The sequence below is a fragment of the Quercus suber genome, unplaced genomic scaffold (assembly GCF_002906115.3).
Source record: "Quercus suber isolate HL8 unplaced genomic scaffold, Cork oak 2.0 scaffold_399, whole genome shotgun sequence".
NCBI lineage: Eukaryota > Viridiplantae > Streptophyta > Magnoliopsida > Fagales > Fagaceae > Quercus > Quercus suber.
Genome location: NW_027069850.1, coordinates 257,869 through 276,688, shown reverse-complemented (window position 1 = coordinate 276,688; position 18,820 = coordinate 257,869). Strand labels below are relative to the sequence as shown.

At 33.1% G+C, this 18,820-nt stretch overlaps 2 protein-coding genes across 3 annotated transcripts; both read left to right on the top strand.

Annotated features, from left to right (window-relative positions):
• The first annotated feature begins 8,711 nt into the window (after positions 1 to 8,711).
• On the top strand, positions 8,712 to 14,178 carry LOC112025333 (dolichol-phosphate mannose synthase subunit 3). Of its 2 annotated transcripts, none has more exons than XM_024057987.2 (4): positions 8,712 to 8,862; positions 10,730 to 10,861; positions 10,967 to 11,074; positions 13,508 to 14,178. In XM_024057987.2, exons 2-4 carry the CDS (start codon positions 10,763 to 10,765, stop codon positions 13,565 to 13,567), a joined length of 267 nt encoding a protein of 88 aa, XP_023913755.2. In that variant the 5' UTR covers positions 8,712 to 8,862; positions 10,730 to 10,762; the 3' UTR covers positions 13,568 to 14,178. The 2 variants fall into 2 exon arrangements, with proteins under 2 accessions (XP_023913755.2, XP_023913754.2); XM_024057986.2 differs by having other exon boundaries at positions 8,714 to 8,862; positions 10,724 to 10,861.
• Positions 14,179 to 16,011: 1,833 nt separating this feature from the next.
• Positions 16,012 to 17,440, top strand: LOC112025261 (hydroxyproline O-galactosyltransferase GALT3). Its single transcript, XM_024057918.2, has one exon. The coding sequence runs from the start codon at positions 16,186 to 16,188 to the stop codon at positions 17,230 to 17,232; it is 1,047 nt and encodes a 348-aa protein (XP_023913686.2). The 5' UTR covers positions 16,012 to 16,185; the 3' UTR covers positions 17,233 to 17,440.
• The last annotated feature ends 1,380 nt before the right edge of the window (positions 17,441 to 18,820 follow it).

Below are 18,820 nucleotides of genomic sequence, written 5' to 3'. Positions count from 1 at the left end.
ATACTTTTTATATTTTTTATTATTAATATTTGTATCCAATATGGGACGTGGGAATATCTCACCTATAAATCTATAATATTATTGAACAGAATCGTAAGCTATATTTAACTTATTTTAAAGTATATATACTAATAACAAAACTAATAGTCTTTTTAGACTCAAAAAAAAAAAAAAAAAAAACGTTAATCTAATACTGTAGTATTTGATAGAGAACCAATCTAGTTTTTGACCAAGCCTACAAACATAAAAATCAAACTTGTTGACAAGGTACTCCATTTTTATACACGCATCATCGTTCCTGACCACTGACCCATCACCTTGCAATTTCCCGTAAGCTTGTGATAAACACAAGCCTCTTCTCTTTCGCAGTATATAAATATAATCGACCCCCTCTTATATATCCTACACCTAATCATTCAAACTTTGCAACACATCCACATCCTTACCAAAAACAGAAAACTTTGCAATTAATACAAACCTTTTCAACTACACACATCCTTAATTAGAGCGTGTTCCATGCAATTCTCCAACATGGGCAAAGACAGCGAGTTATCCTCGTTAACACGCTTGAAGAGGGCAGTGAAGAACGTAAGGTTTCTGTTAGATTTTAACATGAGCCGGTGGCGTCTAGCATCGGTGCTTGGCCATGCTTCTTCTTCGAGCAAACGAATAAGCTTCAATGATCGACCGGGCTTGAGGGCAGTTTGTGATGATGATACAATAGATTTTGAAGACTCAGTAGGCTCTTCAGTAGGGTCTTCAAGATCAGGGATTCAGAGGACTATAAGCTGTCCATCCGAAGATGATGTTGATAAGAAAGCAGATATGTTTATTGCTAATTTCTGTCGTCAACTTCAGATAGAGAGACAAATTTCACTAGAGCTTCAATATTGCCGGGGAAATAGCTTCAAGTTAATCTCTCCATGATTGATAATTTTTTGGTTTTTTGGGGGGTGTTTTATATTTATTTATTCATTTTTTTGGAACTTTGATTATTGTTTGTTTGATGAAGCCTTTGATTTTTAGAAAAAGGGGCCTCTAGTGTGAATCTGCTACAGTGTTTTTGATTTTGTAGTGCCTGTTGTAAAATTCCTAGAGCGTTCTTACCGTCGTTCTTTCATAACTTTTATGTAATATAGTGAGAAACGCATCAATTCTTTGTAAATTTTCCTTCTTTATTGAGAAAAATACAAATTTTCTAATTTTTTTAATTTTTATTTTTCCTTCCCGCCCTTTTGTCTGATTCAACTTCTTTATGAATACGTATTTTTAAAAAAAAAAAAAAGCTTCTTTATGAATAGTAGTTACTAGATCTAGAAGAAGCGAAAAAACTGACCTTAAAGTTTGTTGGTTATAACATTCAGTGTATCCAATGTAGAGGCTAGCTAGTGATTGCGATTGGGTTTACTTTCCTGATTTTTTTTTTTCCCCTAATGGAACATTATTACATCGAAAAACAAAAGCTAAGCACAAGCTTTATCCTTAATGCAACCTAATACTGTACATTTGACACACAATTTCTCCGCCAACAATATTAGAGAGAGAGAGAGAGAGAGAGAGATGAAACCACGAAAGAGAAAGGGAGATAGGACAAGTGTAAGAATCATAGCAAACGTATATATCATGTATTTTTTAGGTTGGAAAATACTAAAACTACTACAAATTTTACTAAAAAAAATTTCCTAACCAATATAGCAATAAATGTTATTGGCTTTGTGCCACTTCAATTACTAATAAATGATGTCGCAAAAACCTAAAGAAAGCACACAATGCTCTCTTGATAGAATAAAAACTAAAATGTATTAGCTTCTAGTAGTAAACCTCGAATCCATGAGGGATTTCTCTAAATCCCCGAGAGATTTCTCTAAATCCACAAAATTGGAGTCCACCTGAGAAATAATTTGATAAAAAGTCTTTGTTTATTGATAATAGTTTAATCTGCCTTTGACGACTACAAAACATATATATACCAAGAAAAAACATCTAAAACTCTAATTCGCACTAATTACGTGATTGGGTGACAAAATACCGAAATTTACCAAAAATGGAAAAATTGAGTTAAATGCGGAATCATAAACTACTGACCTTAAGGGTCACCCCAAAATAAGCGGGACCTTATTCTAACTTTTGAGCAAAAAGTTATTAAGAAAACAAAAATTACTATAAATAGCAAAATTTCAATTTTCAAGACCTAAATAAATGAATTCGTCATTTTTAGGGGGTACTTTGTGGTAAAGTAACAACTATTGATCATAATACCTTTTTGCTTCAGCCTACCAAATTTCATGCGATTTCGACACCGTGATCCATGATTTCTACTAGTGCATTTTTGCCTTGCATATTGATTTCAAGCACTTGCGTGAGAGTCCAAGAAGGCCATGGCGGTTTGTTCTACATCAGTAGATAAATATTAAGATTACATTTTTTGTGATTAGTGATGTATTAGTTTGTAAGATTTATTTTGTAAAATTTGTAATATCACTTGGATAACACTTTTAGGTTTCTAGTTATGACATTATTTTCATGATTATTGGCATGTAACCTTTGGTTTTCATAATGGCCGGGAAGTAGTTGATCACTCAAATATGGTGCTCAGCCGTTGGTACTCAAACTTGATGCTCAGGATGCTACTTTGAGCTTGGATTGTTCTCTAGTTGAGATTTTCCTTATGCGAGCTCTTTAGATGGTCTTTTTTTTTTTTAGTAAACAATAATACTCATTAGAACACACACGAAATAATAATATTAGTAATAAAATGGCATCAATATATGGTCTTTTTCTTATTACATATACTTCTGTTTTCCGTATCACCATACATTACACAAAAATAGAAAATTGATTATAGAAACGATTTGCATTTTAGAAACTCTGTTTTGTGGAAATTTTAGATCTTATTTCCATTTTAGTTATAGTTTGTTAAAGTTATTTGACTTGAATGGTTGTAATAAGTTGTATATTAATCCTATGATAGACCATCCACTAATTGGGATATTTGATGTTTCATCAATTTTTACTAATTGATCAATTTATTTATTTTGAATGTTTAAGATTAAAAAATAAAAACAAATAACAGAGGACTGGTGGCTTCCTTGAACCTGTCACGAGTTATGCAGAAACCATTCTCAATTGATCATCACAGCTGGTAGTGGGTCAGGTTTGGGAGGGTTGGAGCCTTTGAATGGCTAAGTTTGGAGCCGCAAATATGAATAATTTATACCCAATCTGCTTTAAACAGCAGATCACTGTTGAACCACTAAATTTGTTTTGAAAAAAATAAAATAAAATAAAATAAAATAAAAATTCTAATGAGTTAGCTTCAAGGCAACTTGTCCTAGATACTTTTTGAGTCATTAAAGCAAGTCAATTGAATTAATAAGTTATTGTGCATTCATCGTACTTACCCAAAATGCACATTAACCATGTTTCTTCTTTACATTGTTTTAAACCTGATTTCTAGTCGTTGACCACTTGTTCTATATATATATATGGGCGATACCACTTGGACTAACAATACTTGAACAACCGTGACATGGGTGAAAATTCAATAATGGGTTGTGTTTGCTTTACATACGTTTTCTTTTTTCTTTTTCTTTCTTTTATTTTTATTTTTATTATTATTAATATTTTTTGTTATAACAGCAAAATGTAAGTAAAACATGGTGTCTAACAGGATTTTTCTCTTAAATAAATTTTTTTTTTAACAAATTTCGGGGAGACAACCACTCCATTATGTGACAACTTCTTCGCATGTAACATGATTGTACTTTTTTAAAAATTATTTATATTTATTACTATTTTATTAACCATGGGAAGTGGCGGGAATATTAATTCACCTATAAACTTTAATATTGTTTAGCAGTATGCTGGAAGTTATATATATTTAACTTATTTTTGAAGTATAGCAGTATTTATAAACCAATAGCACAACTAGTACAATTAATTTGATAGAGAAATAATCAACTTTTTGACTCTTCTAAAGTTCTAACTTCTAACTTCTAACTTCTAACTCAATCTTCTAACTTTGTAAATGTCATCATCACACACGGTACACCATTTTCATACGCATCATCTCCTTTGACCAATGACCCAGCAGTACTCCCTATGGATATATGTAGCCTCTTTCGTAGTATATAAATTCCACATACCCCACTTATCGTATACCTTAAAACTTTCCAATACATTTCTCTCCAAAAAAAAAAAAAACTTTCCAATACATTTACCAAAAAATAAGAAAACTTTGCAACACTTTGCCATCCACAACAAACTTGACCTATATATATATATATATATATACAACTTTTTCCAACACAACCTTATATAACTCTTGGTGTTTCATCTTTCATGCAATTCCACGACATGGGCAAAGAAAAGTCTTCCTTGCTAACACGCCTAAAGAGGGCAGTGAAGAAGGTGAGGTTTCTAATGGATTTTACCATGAACCGGTGGCATCTAGCTTCGGTACTTCGCCGTGCTTCTTCGAGCAAACGAATGAGCTTTAGTGATCGACCGGGCTTGAGGGCAGCTTGCGACGATGATACAATATATTCTGATGAATCAGCTGGAGGCTCTTCATCAAGATCAGGGATTCAGAGGACTATGAGTTTTCCATCCGAAGAAGATGTTGATAAGAGAGCAGATATGTTTATTGCTAATTTCTATCGTCAACTTCAGCTAGAGAGACAAATCTCACTAGAGCTTCAATATTGCCGGGGAAATAGCTTCAAGTCAATCTCTCCTTGATTGATAATTTTTTGGGTTCTTTGAGTGTTTTATTTTTTATTTTTTGGACTTTGATTATTGTTTGTTTGATAGAGCCTTTGATTTTTAGAAAAGGGGCCTCTAGTCTGAATTTGCTTAAGTGTTTTTGATCTTGTAGTGCCTGTTGTAAAGCTCCAAGAGCTTTCTTTCCTTCTTTCTTTCATGTCTTTTATGTAATGGTGAGAAGGGCATCAATTCTTTGTAAATTTTCCTTCTTTCTTTTTGAGAATAATGTAATTTCTTTTCCAATTTAATTTTAATTTTAAGCTCAGTTTTTTTGTTTTTTGTTTTTTTGTTTTTGTCTTCCATCGATCTCTTCCCTTATTCACTACAAGAAAATGTATTTTTAGTGACGAAAAAATTCGTCACTAAAAGTCCAATTTTTCGTCACTAAGAACCTTTAGTGACGAAATTGGACTTTTAGTGACGAAATTCNGTATTAGGCGGCCAAAAAGCTTTGAAACAGGGGCGGACCCACGTTGGGGCAGAGGGGGGCCATTGCACCCCCCCCCCCCCCCCCCCCCACAACAAAAATTATAAATTAAAAAAAAAAATTAAGATATGCTCTTTTAATATATATATATATATTTGTCTCTCCTTATCTAAAATATTTAGATATTGACCTACAAGAAAATAAATAAATAAATAAAATTCATGCCCCTTTAACTACAAAAAACAAAATTAAAAAATAAATATGGACTGAACAAAAATTGCGGACAAAATAAAAAACACTTATTTTGTATGTTATACTTTATTGATGTGTTTATAATATGAAATGTTAAGAAATACTTATTTTGTATGTAGTATTTTGTTGAATATGAAATAAATATTAGTTTTTATTTTCATAAGTTTTTTTTTTGGTTTTAAGCTTTGGCTCCCCTCAGGTATGAATCCTAGTTCCGTCCTGCTTTGAAATTACGGGTGACAGCCGACAGGTTGTATTAATCTTAATGATCTTCCTCATGAGTTGTTAAAGTCCTCGAGGATAAAGATTTTGCTTCGCTTTTTGTTTACCTTTTAGGCACATATATATATATATATATATATATATATATATATATATTTATCCAATCGCAATCACTAGCTGCAACATTGGACATACCGTAAAGAAGTTGAATAAGGGAAGAGATCGATGGAAGACAAAAACAAAAAAAAAAAAAACAAAAAAACTGAGCTTAAAATTAAAATTAAATTGGAAAAGAAATTACATTATTCTCAAAAAGAAAGAAGGAAAATTTACAAAGAATTGATGCCCTTCTCACCATTACATAAAAGACATGAAAGAAAGAAGGAAAGAAAGCTCTTGGAGCTTTACAACAGGCACTACAAGATCAAAAACACTTAAGCAAATTCAGACTAGAGCCCCTTTTCTAAAAATCAAAGGCTCTATCAAACAAACAATAATCAAAGTCCAAAAAATAAAAAATAAAACACTCAAAGAACCAAAAAATTATCAATCAAGGAGAGATTGACTTGAAGCTATTTCCCCGGCAATATTGAAGCTCTAGTGAGATTTGTCTCTCTAGCTGAAGTTGACGATAGAAATTAGCAATAAACATATCTGCTCTCTTATCAACATCTTCTTCGGATGGAAAACTCATAGTCCTCTGAATCCCTGATCTTGATGAAGAGCCTCCAGCTGATTCATCAGAATATATTGTATCATCGTCGCAAGCTGCCCTCAAGCCCGGTCGATCACTAAAGCTCATTCGTTTGCTCGAAGAAGCACGGCGAAGTACCGAAGCTAGATGCCACCGGTTCATGGTAAAATCCATTAGAAACCTCACCTTTCAAAGCTTTTTGGCCGCCTAATACATGGGAAGATGGGCTGCTCTATAAGCATTTTCTATCCGCCGGGTTAAGCAAACATGAGTATAGGCTCTTCCAAAAGCCCCATTGACCATTGTGATCGTCAATAATGGGAGCCACTTCCTAGTTTTGGATTTGTTGTATATTTTACATCATGTTATAAATGAATTGAATGACACAATTACTACTTTACTAATGTGCACATAATTTCTTAGCCAACAATATTAAAAAGAGAGAAGAATCCAAGAAAGGGAAAGGGAGATAGGAGAAGTGTGGAATGATAACCAACATATCATGTATTTTTATGTTGAAAAATATTAAAATTACTACAAATTTTACTACAAAAGATTTACAAACTAATATGATAATAAATGTTATAAGCTTGGTGCCACTTCAATTTCTAATAAATAAATATTTAGATTATCCTTCGGTAATTAGTGACACATTAATTTGTAAGATTTTTAGTAAAATTTATAGTACCACATGTATTAACTTTTTTAGATTTTTAGTTATGACAGTATTTTTGTGCTAATCATGTAAGTGATGTAACCGTCGGTTTTCATGATGGGGCATTGGTACTCAAACTCAATGCTTAGGATGCTACTTTGAGCTTGGATTGTTCTCTAGTTGAACTTTTCTTGCACGAGCTCTTTAGATGATTAATGAAGTTATCTTGTACTGAGTGATGGCATGGCATCAATGGTCTTTTTCTTATTTCGTATACTTTTATTTTCCATATAACCATACATTACATGAAAGGAAATTGATTCTAAAATCGAGTTGTATTTTAAAAACCATGTTTTCGTGGATATTTTAGACCTTATTTCCGTTTTAGACATGGTTTGTTGAAGTTATTTGACTTGAATGATTGTAAGTTGTATTAATCTTATGATAGACCATCCACTAATTAGGATATCTAATGTTTCATCAATTTAATTTGAATGTTTAAGGGAAAAAAGAGAGGACTAGTGGCTTACTTGAACCTGCCATGAGTTATAAAAAATAATGATCAATTTACTCCAAGTAATTTTGACCCAGAAACCGTTTACAACCCCAATTCAATTGAGTTAAATTGAAACATGATTTGATTTATCATCATGTCTAACAACTAGGGTTGTAAATGAATCAAGTGAAGTTGAGTTTTTAAAGTTCAGGATTTGGTTATTTTATTTTATTTTGAAAACAAACTAAGTTTGAGTTCATCACCAAACTATTATATACGCACATTTTTGCTTATAAATACACGAATTAAACAATTAACACTTTCAATTTTTATGAGTATTGGAATTGAAAGACACACAACAACAAATTATACCCAATAACCCAAAACATATCATAACAAATTAAAAACTCGAGCAAGTGTGAGAGAGAGAGAGAGAGAGAGAGAGAGAGAGAGAGAGAGAGAGAGAGAGAGAGAGAGAGAAGGGTGTTCATGATGGGTCTTGTCCCATCTCTCATGTAGTGGTCATCAAAGTGGGGGTGTGGATCATGGATGGTACATGATGTTTTCATACTATATTTTTGAAGCATCTTCACTACAGCCAAACACAATAAAATTTGGACAAAATTTGGCTATAACTCCACTTAATATCTTTTTATTAGATGTGAATTTTGATAAATCTATTATTAGATTACATTTTCTTCTTATATTATATCCTCTATGCTAGCATAATTTCCAGAATATCAAAGATCCATAACTGTGTTATCAATTAAATGTTTAAATTTCAAATTTTTGTAATATAAAATTATATATAAAAAATAAGTTTATAGATCAAATAGTAAATAACATCTGATTGGTACGAAATTTAACATGTATGACAATGTTAACTGTTAAGAACATAAATATTATGCAATCTAACATTCAAATTTTCAAAATATGTAATCATATTAATTTTTTTTTTAGTGGAGGTTGTAGACCAAGTTTGTTGCCAAATTTTATCAATAAAATATTTTACAAATATATAATTAATACCATAAAATAAATTGTTTTCCCAAAATTATTTTCAGCTAAGCTTGGACTTAGGAAAATGTTTTATGTCAAAACAAATGCAGCCCACAACCTCAGCCGCCTTTAGTTTTTTGTTTTGAAACATAAAATAAATAAAAACCTTAAAATAAAAAATAATAATTAAAAAAGGAGAAAAAGTGCTTTTTGTGCTCTACTGGAAAAAGGAGAAAAGATTGAAAACAAATTCCGGCAGATCACAAGAAAAAACAAATCCGGAATCCGTGAGTGAAGGGAACATCAAGGGGCAGCACACAGATTGGTCCTCGTCCACCACCCCATAGCCATAGGTAAGACAGACTCTCTTCTCTTCTTCTTCTTCATTAATTTAATATTTATTTCAACCCATTTCTCTCTCTCTCTCTCTCTGCGTATTACTACTGTTCTATTTAGAAATTGATAACTTTGACTGATCACACGGGTAAAGATTTATGGACGTCGGTGTAATTCAAAGCGTTTGTGTAGGCTATTTGGTTTCTGGGAAAACGTAGACAAAAGAGATACATTTCATTGTTTTGTCATTAGGAGAACCAAAAGCTTTACTCAACCAAAGCCCAATGCTAAAAATTTGACCCAATTTACTATTCTTGGAATACCCACAGCATAAATTTTATGAATTCACTTTCTTTTAATTTCCATAGATTAGTGTTGTCATAATTCGGGGTTAAGTGTATAAACAACATTCATGAGCTCTCTGATAAACTTTAAGTTATGCTCAAACTCAATATGAGTACAACCAACTGCTTGAGTAGTCAAACCTTGTAGGATGAATTCACTTTGTTTTCCGGTCAAAGAATTATAAACCTTGAGCTTGACATGACATGAATATTGGGTTATATTGGATTGGTTAGACTGGTTAAGAAGTTCACCAAGGTTAGCTTGGATTTGGGCTGAAGTAAACCAACCCGACTCAAGAATCAAAGTTAATTTGCATCTATGTATTAAAATAGAAATTTTTTTGTGTCATCCTATGTTGGATCATCTAGCAACATATGAGATAATGTGGTTTGCTGGGTGGGTTCAGTTTGTTGGTTTGGAAATTTACTGATGGTTCTTTCCTTGTCTGGTGCACAAGATCCTCGGGTTGGTTCAGTTAATCTCTCTTTATTAATTTTTAATTGATAAGTTTACACGTGCATCCAATGGGTTCTGAATCCACAATGGGGGTGGAGGAGTTGAGAAATAGTCTAAACCAATGTTTCAAATCCAACGTGCAAACAGAGGACAAACACATGCCCATGACTTTCCAAGCCATGGCATTTTACATTTCATATCTTTGTAATCACAATATTGCAATGTGATTATGAAATTAGGAGTTTTTCAATATTTTAATAATTTATGTTGCATCGTCTGATATTTTGTGTCTGCAAAAGTTCCTTGGACCAAATGGGATCTTCTCCCCCATAAATAATTTGCAGAGGCCTGGAGGGTGAGGTCACATTTTCATTTCTGTGGAAGTGGTGTGTAAATTCTATTTGTCAATCAGAAAATATTATGTGTTTTAAATTATAATTATTTGAAAAATTTTCAATTATATATGCATTTAAGTAGAGATATTGCGATTTGTACAGATTATTCTTATCCTATATATGGGCATAATAGAATACCCCATGCAAAGTAACTTGTTACATTCCATTATATTACATTTTTCTTTTCTATAAATACAAAAAAATTGAGCCAACATCATCAGCTGAAATCCTTAAAGAATTCCTTCGCCATTAATTTGGATTTGGATTTGGATTAAGAGTTTCATTTTCTCTATTAGCTGTAATCTGAATGTTGGATTGTAACTTTGGGTGCTAAGAAGAGACAATGGAGTGATTTAATCTATGTGACATAATTTAATACATAGACCAGCTACTACTCAATAGTTACAATGGGGGAGGGGGGTTTTGAACCTACACCAAGAGGTGCCAACCAGTTGAGTTACAAGGCTCTTGGCACGTAGAACTGCTACTGCTCACCATGATATGGCTGATGTCCTAGACACTGGGCATTTTGGGCTACCTATCTATGTGACTTAAGATGATACACACACACACACACACACACTATCAAACTTAATGCATATATTCACCTATCTTATTTCTCAGAAATAATGGAAGTTTACATTTTTTTTCCACATTTACCTTATGGTATTGTTTCGTGTAGGGGCAGAATTAAGAAGCATCATCTCATTGAAACATCCATATGAAGCACATCGTAAAGCTTTTAGCATTGCTGGTGGCCGTATCTGCCTTTTGGATTGGTCTTCTTGAGACAGTGATGCCACGTTCTTATACTTGGTTGGTGAGAAATTCATCCTTTACTATCTGTGTAGTGGTTGAAGGCATTTAGTAGTTTTCACCTTTACTTTTTAGTTTTGATTAAATGTCTCATCTTATTACTCTTCAGTTGCCAGTATATTTCGTTGTGTCACTCGGATGCTATGGTCTTTTGATGGTTGGGGTTGGTTTGATGCACTTTCCAACATGTCCTCAGGAAGCAGGGTTGCTGCAACAGGTTCTCAATTCTTTTCCCTACTAAATAATTCGACTCATTGATATTATTAAATTATGCCAATCAATTATGTTTGTGCAAGGAAGAAAACCTCATGTGAAGGTAATGATTGCCTCATGTTAATGGAAACTCATGGGAAATAGTGCATGTTAATGGTCATCTACGTGGTTAAATGATTCCACCTTTCTTTGGGCATATTGCTGAAGTATATTTGATAAATTGGATTTCAAATATACATGGTTTTGGAGGGTGGGGTTGTGTATCCTTGGTTACTCCCTAGGGGTGGGTCCAAAGGGCCTTTGGTGAGGTTCCACATCATTAAAAAAAAATGATAAATTGGATTTCCAAATTCAGTTAGATTGTCCAGACTGTTGGAGAAATAAATCTAAGACATGTTCTCCCAAATTTCTCTGCGGTTGCAATTTTTAAAAGGGTAGGACTATACATTATGAACTCAATTTTTTGATCTATACAGTCCCCACTAATGGATTTATTAAGCTCCTCAAGAACATGGAAAAATTAAAGGTGGATCATCAATAGCACTGCCCTTGTGAAATCAGATCACCCTTGGTATATTTGAATATGCATCTCTCTCCCCCCCCCCCCCTCTTTGGCTTTTATTTCACAGATGACCACATGCTTACATTATTTCAATGGTGATTTCTTTAATTTAACTTAATCAATTTTTTTAAATAAATAAATTTTGGTAACCACCTTTCCACTACCTCTCTTCACTTCCAGCACTCTTTTTTCTCTTCCCTTCCTGCAACTACGTCTCTCTCTCTCTCTCTCTCTCTCTCATAATTGACTGTGTGTTTTTTCTTTGATTGTCTCAGAAAATTTATATTTATTTATATACACTGCATGTGTTAAGAGCTAGCTTAAATGGTGGAAATGTGGAAGATTTGCCTTAGAATAATTTTTTTTATAAGTAATCTGCATTAAAATCTTAAATATCTTCAAATTGTTAATTTTTAGTTTTGTAAAGAACAAACAATCTGATCTAATTTAACCTGGCTATGGAATATTATCTATAGTGTCAAATTCTCGTCTGTTTACAGATTCACATTATACTGCAGGTACAATCCTCATCAACATTCCATTTCCAATGTTAATTTCTGTACGTAGTTCAATGTGTGATTGATCAATTTCACTTGTGCTATTCTGAAGCTTGTTTAATACAGCTTCTTAGTCAATTTGGTCATTGAGCTGCAGCTAAAATAAAATGACACCTTCTCTTGTAACAGCAAGGTAGAAGATGAGGCTACTAATGAAGCCAGGATATTGGTTTGGTGGGGCAAGAAAAAAAATAACGTTAAATATATAACTGATTCAAAAAAAAAATTTATTGAAGTTGTAAAATAATTAATTATTAATTAAATTATAATTTATTTGCCATGTAAAACATAATGTAAATAGAAATTGTGATCTATTGTTTTTATGCCTAATGTCAATTTACTCAGTTACCCTCGAGGTTTTTTCATATTTAAAACTATTGTGAGTGTATACACGTACTTATGTGTATGTGTATGTATTTCTCAATATATGAGACCAAATGGTCATTAATCCATTGATTTTCCATTTAGGAGCTTGGACAGTATTTAATAATATGCAAACTCATAAAATTCTTTTCAGCAATGTCCATTACAACTGGTAGAGCCATTGTGTAACTTAACCTTTTTAAAGAAAAATAGCTATCTTAGTCAATTTGAACAAGGCTATCAAAATTGAGTTTCTTTTTTCTCCTTGCGGTGAAGCAGCTCAATTGCCCTGGTCTTTGTTCTGTTGTATTTCCTGATACTGAATTGGCTTACTGACTTATGACTCTAAAGCATGTTGGATCACTGTGTTCTGAAACATAAGTGTGTCAAGCTCAGGATTTTGCATTACTTAAACTGTGAATCTGTAGCATTGTTAAGATTTTTGGTCAGACTGTTCCAAGCTCTAAGGATAATGCAATTAAGTTATAGTTTTTAGAGTATTGGTAATCAAAGTGTTTCCAGAGCATTTTGAGTCTAGCCCTAATGTTTGTCCAGATCAAGATTTGATAAAAGTGCCGCTTTGTAATATATCTCTGATGCTACATGTATTTGGTGATTGGGTAGTCTTAGCTTGTGTCAGTCAGTAATATATCTCTAATGCCATGTGTATTCTGTGTAGTCTTAGTGTCTTGGTCCATAACAATGCTCTTATAATTGTAATATTTAAACATTAGAATTCATAACTGAAGGGATTCTTATAATTATCCAATATGCACAACTTAGCATTTTTGCCCCTGGGAGTTTTTTCCTTTTGTTTTGTGCGCTCTCTGTTACCTACCCTTAATTTTCTTCTGTTATATCTCTGCAATATATTAAGTGGAATGATACTTGTATTGGGTTGAATCTGTTTTATGGGGCTCTGTTATGCATAACCATTTTCAATTCTTTTGCACAGGACATTGCGGAGGCCAAAGAATTCTTGAAGCAGAGAGGGGTTGATGTGGACTATGATTGAAGACTTTCTCTTATGGCTCTTTCGAAGAACCAGGGTGATTTTCAGACAGTTTCAATTCTATATGATCAAAACTTGAGGTACAAATTGGATTATAAGTTGAGGAGTGTTAAATTTGATGAGGTAAGAGTTTGCTAACAGGTCTCTGAAATTTGGATCGGTAAATGAAATTATAGATGCAGAATATGTTGGATGAACGTATGTAAAAGTTATTATAACTTACATATGGTGTTCATTAAAGAGAAATTTATGACTGATTTGATTAACTTTAATTTGGTTGAGTAAAATGATGGACATTATGTGGTATTAGTTACCACCAACTGGCATGGTCATCATTAAAGAAGAAGCTGCCCCCTGCAACAAGTAGCCTGCAGTGCGTGTGTGCGTGTGTGTGAGAGAGAGAGAGAGCATGACTAACGACTGGTGCTCGCATGGAGATTTTGGAGCAATTATCGTCACATTTATCATAAAATGTTAGAGAAACAAATCTGGAAGGGGAACAGTTTCATTATGTCCTGTTAAAATCAGACTAAAGTGCACATTATATCAAATGTATTTGGATTGGAAAAACTAGTAGAATTTCATTTGAATAAATTTTCATATGTTGCAAGTCTCATGCAAAAACTGTAGATGCAGAAAATTCATTCAAATAGCTAGTTTTGTTTTTGCAAATCTCTGCCTGTGTTGCTGACATTTTGCTAATGTTCATCGGGTTCAATTTTCTACTCCTTTGCACTTATTATAGAGAAGAGTTCGTTCAATAAAGAAAAAAAGACATTAGGAATAAGCATGATTAAGGAATGGTGATCACGTGGAATATTCAAAGCAAGTCACCCCACATTTATGAGGAAACTGTGCTATCTATTACTTCTCACAGGTATTTTTCATCAGTAAGTCCTAAGACATAACAAATTTCACAATAGTTTTCACAAGTAATAAGGGCTGTTTGCATCACTATTTCCCGTCCCTGCAATCTCTGTCATGCAAATGTGGAAACATCCGCTGAATTCGCGACACTGCAATACCAATGGACGTGCCAAAACCAATTAGTTTGTTTCATAACTATTTCCCACCCCTGCAGTCTCTGTCATACAAATGTAGAAACATCCTGTGAATTCGTGACGCTGCAGTACCAGTGGAAGTACCAAAGCCAATCCTTTAAAAGCACAGAATATATTTGCATATGCATCATCACCATCTTTTAAGTATGGGAAACTCGTTTCTTAAAGCAGTAAGACTGAAAACAAAACACTTGTGAGTTCATTTTATAATAATATGAGAGATATCCCTTAAATATCTCAATGACTTCTTAGTTAGCATGGTGCTGAATTAATAATGACAAATGGAGGAAATCTATAAGTTGCAATCACATGAATTTTTTTTAAGCAATATAAAGTAGAATTTAAAAGCAATAAACCTTTTTTTTTTCTTTTTCAACCCATGAAGAAAGGAAGAACAACAAAGAAAAATTGATTGATGTTTTTCCTTTAGCACATGTTACAACCCAATTATAGAGGTAAAAGTACCAACACTAACTTAGATCACTATGATTTTTCTTTGGATTATTAGAAAGCATTTTTTTTTTTTCTGGGTCAAAGGCATTGCTTTATGTTCAAGTATGGCGAGCAGCAAGTAAGCTGAAGAACTTGAAGCACACCATGTTCATGCAAAGATACCTAATTACGAAAAGTTGACCAAATTCACTATTTGGGTTTTGGCAATGTGCAAAGCTTGACTTCAAGAGGTGTAGTGTAGCTAACATTAGGCTCAGCTCCACTACCGTCTCGGCGTCTCCCTAACTTTCGACAATGATTATGAAATTTGCTTAATTATTGCCCTTTATTAAGGAAAAGAAGAAGCTATGAAAAAGACCGAAAACTCCTTAAATTAAAAAATAAACTAGGTGGTACAAGAAATTATATTAGCACTTTTGCAATAATACAAAAAGTAAGATAGAATATTTATAATTTAAGTTTTACTCATCCTCCACCAATCATAGTATGCTATGTGTTTGATTTTTTCTTTTCTTTTTTTTCATTTTAAGGTTTTGTTATTTTATGAGAAAATTCATATGAATACATAACAAATTGTAAATTATGGAGCATAACATGAAGCAAAAAAATTGTATTCTAAATTTAGGGAACTAGTTGAATACAACTTTGGCAATAATTTGATTTAAGCACTATTAGTGAAATCCTATCAAAATAACGAAGTTTGAGGGAATTTTTTTTTTAGAGATAAATAGATCATGGGTAAGGGAGAGGTTGGGTTCAAACTTCAAACAACAATATATTATAAAACATCACAAAAGATACTATTACTACTCAGTTATCACTTGAACCCTAATTTAACCTATTCTTTTTTTTTTTTAGAATCTAATTTAACCTATTCTTGTTGTACTATTTTATACATTTAGAATATTTGCATTAATATATACGTTACATATAAACTTTTCTCAAAAAGAAAAAGGATACCATGGTAAATTCGTTCACTCCATTTGCTTTTTCCACCCTCACGTTTCTTGCAAGAGGAAAAGTCAAAAATTGGTAGCCCCAATACCATGAAATTCTCAACTAATGCGTTACATTTAAGAAAGTTTGGGACTTTATTATGAATAACACATGGATTTCAAAACTCTCTCGCAAAGCACAACCCATATTCAGATCCATATAAACTCTAGAGGGTTCAACTTCAAGAACCAAATAATGATGAAGAGTGCAAGGCTGAATGGGCGACATCGTTTCATAATTTCTTCTTTTTTCTTCATTATGTTCCTTTGTGTCTTGGCTTCTATCAATGAAGTCCGATTTGATAGCTTCTTAAAGTTTGGTCAGTGTGCTCCAGCCAACGTGCCCTCACACAATTCATCATTGGAAAACAATATTGTAGCTTCAAATTCTTCTTCTTCCTCGGATGAAATTCGAATACTCATCGGCATTCTAACACTTCCGGATCAATACCAACGCCGCCACTTCCTCCGACTCATCTATGGAACACAGTCTCCATTGGGTGCCAAAGTTGACGTGAAGTTTGTCTTTTGCAACCTAACAAAGGAAGACCAAAAGGTACTTGTTGCACTAGAGATAATGCGTTATGATGATATCATAATCCTCAACTGCAAAGAGAACATGAACAAGGGTAAGACTTACACATACTTTTCAAGCTTGCCAGAAATGCTAAATGATACAAATAGTCCTTACCCTCCATACCATTATGTCATGAAAACCGATGATGATAGTTACTTTAGGTTAAATAGCTTGGTAGAGTCTTTGAGGCCATTGCCTAGAGAAGACTTGTACTATGGTTATGTTATTCCTTGTCGTAGCATGGACCCTTTTGTGCACTACATGTCTGGAATGGGTTATATGATTTCTTGGGATATAGTGGAGTGGATTAGGGATTCTGATATTCCAAAGAATCACTTGGAAGGGCCTGAAGATAAGGTTTTTGGCGATTGGATTCGAGAAGGGCATCGTGCTAAGAATAGGTACAATGCTAAGTGGTCTATGTACAATTTTCCCGAGCCGCCGACGACATGTACACATGAGCTTTGGCCAAACACGATTGGGGTTCATTTGTTGAAGACCCAAGAGAAGTGGATTCGGACATTGAAGTATTTTAATGTCACTGATAATTTGAAACCATCTAAATTGTATCATATACCTTAATTAGGTAAGACCTCACAATTTTTATTTTATTTTTAATTATTTTCTTTCTACAATTTAATTGATACAATCTAATTTTGGGATTTATTAGTTTTTGTTTTACCCTTTAGATTTTAGCGATTAAGGGTTCCAAATGTGAACATCTGAAGATACATCTTGAGGTCTTGTAATAAGAAACCATATGATACTCTTGATTTTTGGCATTTCATCATTATGACTTTCGCCAACTGTTAACTATGTTTAATGGGGGAAAATATTATATGAGCAGCATGTGCCTCCATACTTATGCTGGAGTAAATTCTACGAATACCAAAACCAGCACATGAGAGAAGAAGCACATGCATCTTGCACCTTTCAGGTCCAATTGGACCTGAAAGGTGTTCAAATGTTAGTTATTTTCATACATGATCCAAGTGATTTGACAATTTCTTTACCTTAAATCTTGAACTTTAAGGCATCCAGAGTAGCCCCTAGTAATATTAAAGTGCCAAATTAAACCAATTGGGATCCACACAAAGCTCTCGATCCATGCGTAGTTGATATAAAAGGTTGACACTTTTAGCAAAATGTCTCTAGGTACTTGAGGTTGAGAAAAATCGAGCACAAAATGGCACCCATAATGGAAGCTACGCAAAGCTATTTAGGGGACCAACTTTGCTTGTGAATCCTGATTAATTAACATTGTGATAGTCCAAAAAGGCACCCACCTTGTTAAAACACCTTCACTTTCACACTCTTAAAGTTGTACCATGAAAGCTTTAAACAAATATATCAAAAATTTTTGCAATGTACCCAACTTTTCGAAGCCATAAAATTTAGTCCGAAAGTTTGATTGGCGCAAATTTAGTATCGTTTGAAAGGTCATTTCATAATATTTCCAAAGGAACTAAAATTTTACAAAGCAAATGTGCCACCAACAAGCTTCTCAAAGTCTGAGGAAATATTAAAAAGTGCTACAAATTTGCCCAAAAAAAGAGTGGGATTTTTCGCTTGTGATGTTCACTCACCCATCTATAAACACCCCCATTATTTTCCTTTGGTACCACCAACAAACAACTTTTGAGTTAACATCAAATGTTATAATAAAAAAATGCTATTTTTACACATAAAAAAATTAATTTTTTATTTTAAAACACCATTTTATTATATATCCTACTTCATATATTTCATTTTAAGATTATAACACATTAAAATAATCTAAAACAAACCTCATCTATATTAAAAATTTAGCAAAACAAACATATTTTATCATGCTACCCCATTTGACAAAGAGAAAAGCAAAAAGGAGAGGGAGAGATGTGGGGATGTATCATGATGTGGAAGAGAAAATTGAATAAACTATAAGAGAGGGAGAGAGAGGACATGGGGATGTGATGTTGGAGAGAGAAATTAAAAATATCAAAATATATTGAGCACATATAACCAAACCATCTAATTATTAGAACAACATTATAGCAAATACCAAATTTATTTGGCATTTGACACATCTCATGAATGTGATTTTTTGTGTTTGGTGTGCTAAATGCTAATTTAGCATTTAGCACACTTGATGCTAGTACTTCAAACCCCGTTCCTCTCATTTTCTTCACTA